This window comes from Brassica rapa, chromosome A06, assembly GCF_000309985.2.
Source record: "Brassica rapa cultivar Chiifu-401-42 chromosome A06, CAAS_Brap_v3.01, whole genome shotgun sequence".
Classification (NCBI taxonomy): Eukaryota; Viridiplantae; Streptophyta; class Magnoliopsida; order Brassicales; family Brassicaceae; genus Brassica; species Brassica rapa.
The window spans coordinates 24,517,595-24,526,263 of NC_024800.2; the positions used below are offsets into that span (position 1 = coordinate 24,517,595).

At 31.4% G+C, this 8,669-nt stretch overlaps 1 protein-coding gene across 1 annotated transcript; it reads left to right on the top strand.

Moving 5' to 3' along the window:
* Positions 1–1,888: 1,888 nt before the first annotated feature.
* Positions 1,889–4,998, top strand: LOC103875101 (SNF1-related protein kinase catalytic subunit alpha KIN11). Its single transcript, XM_009153556.3, has 11 exons — positions 1,889–2,130; positions 2,269–2,471; positions 2,551–2,735; positions 2,819–3,001; positions 3,098–3,229; positions 3,352–3,537; positions 3,627–3,716; positions 3,799–3,882; positions 3,958–4,098; positions 4,206–4,436; positions 4,613–4,998. Exons 2-11 carry the CDS (start codon positions 2,279–2,281, stop codon positions 4,724–4,726), a joined length of 1,539 nt encoding a protein of 512 aa, XP_009151804.1. The 5' UTR covers positions 1,889–2,130; positions 2,269–2,278; the 3' UTR covers positions 4,727–4,998.
* The last annotated feature ends 3,671 nt before the right edge of the window (positions 4,999–8,669 follow it).

The following is an 8,669-nucleotide window of genomic DNA, read 5'->3' on the forward strand; positions in this document are numbered from 1 at the left end:
CAATGTTTATTGTTATAGGCAGATTGTTAATATCCATGTTTTTTTTTGTATTATGAGAAAAATAACTCTTAAGAAAATATAGTATTAATTAAAATATTAATTTATTTTCATATAAACCAACAACTAAATTTTGATCTGCGTTTTGAAAGCGCGAGATATTTTATGATAAAAAATTTCATTAGTAATGTTTCAAATGATTTGTTAATTTAAAAGAAATCTTTTTATTTAAACATTTTTGTATTTAAATCAGCTGCTTTTATACACGACATGAATCATTGGTCGAACTGCTAAACCCAGTGATCTCATATATAATCATGTTTGGGTTTTAAGAACTATTTATTACCCAATAAAACCCGCAAAACCCCGCTAAAACCCAAGGTTAACCAATAGAACCGATGAGTAATCAATATGTAATCCATTTTGATTTAATATATTTATATTTATATAATATTATTTTATTTATGTTACTATATAATGATATATCAGTTATTGAAATATATATAATTCATAATACAATATGTCGTAATAAAAATATTTTTAAAGTTTTATTTATGTTTTAATAATATAGATTCATAAAAATAGATTTGTACAATTTGTTAAGATTGGATTTTAATAAGTACATTGATATACAAATATTTAGGATAAATAATTCACGATCAATTTTTTTCTCAATAGGGGTTATTAAACTTTTAAACAAAAAATAAAAGTTTTTCAATATTAAATAAGTGGGCATCATTAAAAGGTATGCAAAACAATTTGGTGGATGAGAATAATAAGATGATATATAATTACGAAGATATTTTGGTAAGATATTTTGGTAAAATATTTTAATACACAAAATGGAAATTTAATAAAAATAATGAGGGAATATATTACTACTCAAATATGTTGCATTAGTGATTCAATATTTTTAGGCAACATTAATATATTTTTAGACAGCATTAATGGGGGTGAAAAAAAGTTTCCAAAAATGTTTATTGAAAATATTTCTTTGATTAATTTAAATAAATAATTATAATTAAAATTAAATAGTAGGGGTGTTGCTTTGTAAATAACTCAAAAAGTTAGGACATAATCCTAGGAGAGATTCTGTTTAATAGTATACTAGATTTTAATTCACGATTTAAAGAGTGGGACTGTTTATTTTTTAAATATTTAATTTTATAACATAAAATTTATACTTTAATTTTGTATAATGTGTTTTGTAATATTATTTAATAGTTAATTTTAAAAAAACATTATTTAATAGTTGTTTTATATATTTTAGATGATCAATATCTAAAAATATTAATTTTATGAAAATAATTATTAATTTTTGCAAAATTTAAATCGAACTCAAAGCCCCATTTACTAAAACGTTTAATATGAAAAAGAGAATTCAACATATTGAAATAAAATCGTATCCAAACTACGATAGATTTATTGAACCTAAAATATTTATTTTATTTACTTGTTTGAATATTTCTGGATTTATTTTTTTGAAATTTTAAAAAAATTTGTAACCATAATTCGGAAAATTCTATGTAATATATTTATGTGCAAAATCAGTCACATTAAATGATATGTATTGTTGCTTAAAGCTATTTTTAAGAATTTAAGCAATTGATTAAAGGATAAAAAAATGTCATAATTATAGGAAAGTATCCATTATGGACATTTTTAAAAAATAAAAAATGATTTACATTTATGATTGTAAATAACACAAATAATCAAGGGCAGAATCGTATTAAAGATTCTTCTTTAATAGTATAGATATTAAAATATTATTAACCTAACTTATTCGTAAAACCTACTAAAGTAAAAGAATAGAAAGTGTTGAGAGAATTTGATTCGGTAATCCTCTATTAAATGGGTGATTAGTAAAAGATTAACATGAAGACTCAAAAAGGACTGACTCAGCTCAGCGTCAGAGTTGGAATCTGAGTTCCCGAGAGGACCTTTTAAAAGATTACACCCGTCAGAGAGAGAGAGAGAGTAAACTTCTTTTCATTTCTCTCTCTCTTTATCAATTTAAAGCTCCACGTTTCTTCTCCTCGCTCTCGCTCTCAATCGTTCGTCCAGATTCTCTCTGTAGTAGATTTATCACTCTCTCTATTTCGATTCGATTCCGCGATCTGCTCGGGAACAAAGGTGTAAACTTTGACTTTTTTGTTTGGTTTGTTTTGTAAAGTTAATCGCTTTCTTCTTCTTCTTCTTCTGCTAATACCTAATTGATCAGTTCCATGGTGTCTTTGTTCCCTTTTGCTAATGAGTTTCTATTTTTTGCAGTTTGGTAAAAATGGATCCTTCATCGAATAGATTTGGGAGTACTGGAGTGGAATCGATCTTACCAAACTACAAGCTTGGCAAAACGCTAGGCATTGGATCTTTCGGGAAGGTCAAAATCGCTGAGCATCTTCTCACTGGCCACAAGGTTGCTATCAAGATCCTCAATCGCCGTAAGATCAAGAACATGCAAATGGAAGACAAAGGTTAACACCACACACATTAACCTCTCTTGCCCTTTGTAGTTTTCTCGAAATAAATGTATGTTCCTGTTCTTCTGTGCAGTGAGGAGGGAGATTAAGATTCTGAGGCTGTTTATGCATCCTCATATCATTCGCCAGTATGAAGTCATAGAGACCCCTAGTGACATCTATGTTGTGATGGAGTATGTCAAGTCCGGTGAGCTCTTTGATTATATTGTTGAGAAAGGTAGATTGCAAGAGGACGAGGGTCGTAACTTCTTCCAGCAGGTTTGTACCCACAACCACTGTCTTTGTTGCTCCTTCTCTTGGGTTTTGAGTATTGCTAATGTTTTGAATCATTATCCGAGCAGATAATATCTGGTGTGGAGTATTGCCACCGCAATATGGTTGTCCACAGAGACTTGAAGCCTGAGAATTTGCTACTGGACTCGAGGTGCAATATTAAGATTGCTGACTTTGGGTTGAGTAATGTCATGCGTGACGGTCATTTTCTTAAGACCAGCTGTGGTAGCCCCAACTACGCTGCCCCCGAGGTATTTCATTCAGTTTTAGTAAAGTTTCAGTATCTATCTTTACTTATGTCAATGAGTAGTATCTATCTGAAACTTTAATGAATCATCTGTTCCTAGGTTATATCAGGGAAGTTATACGCTGGACCTGAAGTAGATGTATGGAGTTGCGGAGTTATATTGTATGCTCTTCTCTGTGGTACCCTTCCTTTTGATGATGAAAACATTCCCAACCTTTTCAAGAAAATTAAGGTACTCTACTTTGATTCAGCTCAATAACTCTTCTCTACTGTGACATTTGAGCTTAGATAGATTGATCCTAGCTCTTCTGTTTATGTCAAGTAACTAAACCGAGGTGCTTATTGTCTATCTAGGGTGGGATTTACACTCTTCCAAGTCATTTATCATCTGATGCTAGAGACCTGATCCCAAGGATGCTCGTAGTTGACCCGGTGAAACGAATCACCATTCCTGAGATCCGTCAACACCGTTGGTTCCAGACTCATCTTCCTCGTTACCTTGCTGTTTCTCCACCAGATACAGTAGAGCAGGCCAAAAAGGTTTTGTTTCAGAACCATTTTGGAAAAATCAAAAGAATCACTTCACTTGCGGTGAGTGAGAGTAACAACTTCCCTCATATTTTGTGCAGATCAATGAGGAGATAGTTCAAGAAGTGGTTAACATGGGATTCGACAGAAACCAGGTTATGGAATCTCTTCGGAACAGAGTACAAAACGATGTATGTAGGTTTTTTTTTCTGTCTGTAATACTTTTTAAATACTGAGTTTCCAATAGTTACTTAACTTGCTCCTTTGTTTCAGGCTACTGTTACATACTATCTGTTGTTGGACAACCGGTTCCGTGTTCCAAGTGGCTATCTTGAATCCGAGTTTCAGGAGACAACAGTATGCGTTTTTCTTTTCTCCTACTAGTATATAGCTTTCGAACATCTAAAAGCATAATTTGTTTTTCAAATTTAGGACAATGGTTCCAGTCCTATGCGCCCCGCTGAAGCAGCTGCTTCACCTGTTGGCCACTGGGTTCCTACACACATGGATCAGTACGGATTGGGAGCAAGATCACATGTCCCAGCTGACCGGAAATGGGCTCTTGGACTTCAGGTTTGTTTCTGATTGCTGCTTCGTCTTACCAGGATCCTCATATTATTTAGAAATTTAGGAGTATTATGATCTTATAATCAATCTGTTACTGTGGTGTTTTGAAACAGTCCCATGCACATCCTCGTGAAATTATGAATGAAGTACTGAAAGCTCTTCAAGAGCTCAATGTGTGTTGGAAGAAGATTGGTCACTACAACATGAAATGCCGATGGGTTCCTGGTTTTTCTGATGGTCAGAATACTATGGGCAACGATCAGATACACTTTAGAGATGAATCGAGCATCATTGAGGATGACTGCGCCATGACCTCACTGACCGTCATCAAATTTGAACTTCAGGTAACTCCGACCTCACTAATCTTTAGGAATTTGTTATGCAAAACCAAACTGGCTAGGACACAGACTAAACCCTTCTGCAAAACTTGAATCAATGTTGTAGAACAACAATGTTCACATATATCATTACATACACTTCCAACATTTTTTTTCTGAATTAACTTTTGATTTCGAAACAGCTATACAAAGCTCGAGAAGAGAAGTACTTGCTGGACATACAGAGAGTTAACGGTCCTCAGTTTCTCTTCTTGGATCTATGCGCAGCCTTTCTTACCGAGCTCCGTGTGATCTGAAGCTTTTAACCATTTGTTAAGACATTTTCATCCATGTTTCACGGTTTGTAATAGTAGAGAAGACAACATAGTATGTGGAGGGTGCAGTGTTTTTATTTTGCCAGGTTACTTTTATATATTACCTGGATTCAAAGTTAAACTCTACTGTAATAGTTACTATCGTTCGTTTCCCCCCTTTATGATGGTTTTTAAGGTTGGATCATCTGTACATATAAGTTGACTGTTTCCAGGATACACTTAAAGTTTGTTCAATCTTGGTTAGAAACTCAGTTTATCTATTTGATCATCATGTCTTGATATTCTTTGTTAAGAGAGGTTAAGGCTTATTTCGCTAGTTCTGGTTGCTTTGATTTTTTGTAGCTGCCCATTATCTTCTTAGCCTTACACCCAACATCATATAATCTCTCAACTGTGGCATTTTCTACCCACTCAAATAGTGCAGTAAGACCATCATTATACTTTGTTGATGTCATTCTAACTTGTGTTCATTAGAATTTGCATGATGCTGCTAGTAAAATACAAACTTGTTGGTTGCCACATGTCAATACTTTGATGGGCCTATTCCTAAAAGCAGGGGAGGAGCTAGAAATTACTTTTATCAAAATTCTACAAATCATTTTTATAAGCTTGAATTTCAACAGAAGCATTACAAAGAAATCTTCACAAATTTACACTAACTTAAAAAGTTCATGGTGGGCAAGTGCCCACCCAAAGTCAATGTACATCCGCCACCGCCTAAAAGTTGAAATCTATCCCCAACATCTTATTAGTTTTTTTTAATATTGGAAGTTGAAGAAGGCTGTGGTGATGTCATATTAGTTAAAATGGCAAACTTGTGAATAAACAATTAAAATGAGATTATTTTTCTTTAAAAAAAAACTTTTAATATATAAAAGGTATGTAAAGCATATATAAGGAACTAGTTTTTTTTGAGCAACTGATAATTGGATTAAAAGAGAGTTTAGTGAGGGCCTGAGCCCAACACTGAGAGCTTGTTACATAAAGATCCGCGCATTGCGTAGAATGAGCATCCTTCTTAGTTTGGTATATAAGGAACTAGGTTAAGATTCGCGCATTGCATAGAATGAACATTATATATATAAATTATTTTATGTATTATATATTATAAAATAATAAATATATATTGAATAATTAAAAGTCAGTAACTAATATATATATAATTAAATTGGTACAAACATATAAATAAATTTTATTAATCTAAAAAATATTTGTTTTTTATTTGATAGGATATGTAATTAAATTTAAATGATATTAATATACATAGTATATTTTTAATATTAATGTCTATTAAATGATGCTTTCTCTTCACATGTTTTTTTAATCATTTTTACCTTTAACAACAAAAACTTTAAATTACTGATAACAAAATTTTCATTATAGGATTAATAGTTTTAGTAATTTTTTTATTTTAAAAAACTTAAGTTGTCAATGTTTGTTCAAAGATTTTATCAAAAAAAAATTCAAAGTAAATTTCAAAACTAAAATATTTATGTATTTTATATAATTTATAATTTAATTTAAAATTATATATATTAATCTTAATATTTAATTAAATTAGATTTTTTGCTTATATGATTTTGTAATCATTTGTGTTTTGTCATAACAAAAATTTTAAACTATGGTCACAAAATTTGAATGTGAGATTTTTAACAGTTTACTAATTTATAGTCATTTTAAAAAATTTAAAATATAACATATACATAAAAATCTAATTTTTTCATATATGGTTATTGTTGTTTTTAATTTGTTTTAATAGTTTATAATTAAACAAATATGTTATATCATACATTATTTTTTATCAAATCTTTATCAATCAAAATCATTAATTGTCATATCTATATATATTTTAGCCATATTAGCTAATTTCGTAATTTTTATTTAAAAATAATAATAAACAACATTAATAATAAATTTATGGTTAGTTTAATAAAAAACTTATTATATAATTAGATGACCAACATATTTCTCTAATGATTCTAAGAATCATCATATTGCTGACATGTGGCTAAAAAAAAAGGTTGTAATGTTTTTCAATTAATATATAATAGATTAGATAAGATCAAATCTATGACTGATGACTAAAACCAAACACATATGGTACACAAATTAGTACTAAAATTATTATAGATATGTATTGAAGCTAAGATTTGTTTTCTTGGAATTTTAAAACAAACCGCACGATACAACTATATAAATACCAAGGTGTACCATACTAACTCTTTTCATCAATCAATTTGAAAAAAAAAAGAATCTCAAAACATTCGGAGATGAAGTTAACAGCAATAGGACTCGTTGCGATGGTGACAATAGTGGTGCAATTGTCACCGACAATGGCGTGCGATGTAAAAGATTTGTCCCCGTGCTTGCTACCGATAGCCGTTTTTCCAGAGTCTCCGACTGCAGCGTGTTGCCAAACATTGAGAGATCAGGGGCCTTGTCTGTGTGTTTTCATCAATAATTCATGGATTTGGATTGGGCCTACTCTGACATCTCCAAATGGTCACAAACTTTTCGCAGCTTGTCAAGTTCCCTTTCCTAGTTGTGGAAACTGAACTGAACCCCCCTCATTAAATAAAAACATAATGTTTACAAAAAAAATATTGTTTGTATAATTAAAAAGTTTGGATCTATTGTTCATTTCCAGAAAATTTTAATATTTAACCGCTAAAATTATATCAATGTAAGAGTAGTTGCTTAACAACGAAAGTAACAGCTGACAAAAAAAAACAAACAACAAAACTAACAATAAACAATGATCTGACTTTGAGGTGCGATAAGAACCGAGTCATGCTTTTAATCATGGATAACAACAAAAATCATGGACAAAGAACATGTTGCTTGTAAGTGAGTTTTCGAAACAGCTATAGAAAGCTCGAGAAGAGAAGTACTTGCTGGACATACAGAGAGTTAACGGTCCTCAGTTTCTCTTCTTGGATCTATGCGCCGCCTTTCTTACCGAGCTCCGTGTGATCTGAAGCTTTTAACCATTTGTTAAGACATTTTAATCCATGTTTCACGGTTTGTAATAGTAGGGAAGACAACATAGTATGTGGGGGGTGCAGTGTTCTTATTTTGCCGGGTTACTATTGCCTGGATTTTTAAGGCTTGGTCATGTGTACATAAAACTTGGCAGTTTCCAGGATACACTTAAGTTTCTTCGATCTTGGTTGCAAACTCAGTTTATCTATTTGATCATCAATCATGTCTTGATGTTCTTTGTTAAGAGAGGTTAAGTCTTGTTTCGCTAATTCTGGTTGATTTGATTTTTGTAACTACCCATATCTCCTTAGCCTTACCCAATCATATAATCTCTCAACTTTGGCATTTTCCACGCGGTCAAATAGTGCATGTTAGGATGTTACAGTAAGACAAGCATTATACTCGGTTGATGTCGTCTTATGCATTTAAACTTGCATGATGCTACTAGTAAAGTACAAACTTGTTGGTTGTCACATGTCAATACTTTGATCGGCCTATTCCTAAAAGTTGAAATCTATCCCCAACATCTTATTAGTTGTTTTTAAAGATTGGATGTTGTGGTGGCATGGGTGGTCTTGAGCATAACGAAGCGACATATGGGACTAGGGCCTCCAAATTTTATTTGAAAATTTTACTTTAAAAAAGATCTCCAAATTTGTAAAAAATAATTTTATATTGAAACCTTTATAAAATGTTTATGAGACGCTCATGTGTAGTGGTGACATATCAACCAAAATGGAAAACTTCTGAATAATAACTAAAACAAGTTGTTTATAATTACTAAAACAAGGTTATTTTTAAAAAAATATTTATCCTTTAATATATAAAGGATGTAAAGGATGTATAAGGGATGAGATAAGACCAAATCTCTGACTGATGAGTAAAACCATACACATATGGTACATGTCAAAGTCAATAAAATTATTATAGATATATGCATTGA

What these genes read in the sequence shown, in the direction of transcription:
- LOC103875101 (XM_009153556.3), top strand. Translation starts at nt 2,279, where the DNA reads ATGGATCCTTCATCGAATAGATTTGGGAGTACTGGAGTGGAATCGATC. An exon ending in CCGAGTTTCAGGAGACAACA is followed by an intron (nt 3,883 to 3,957) that starts GTATGCGTTTTT and finishes TTTCAAATTTAG; the next exon opens with GACAATGGTTCCAGTCCTAT. An exon ending in AATGGGCTCTTGGACTTCAG is followed by an intron (nt 4,099 to 4,205) that starts GTTTGTTTCTGA and finishes GTTTTGAAACAG; the next exon opens with TCCCATGCACATCCTCGTGA.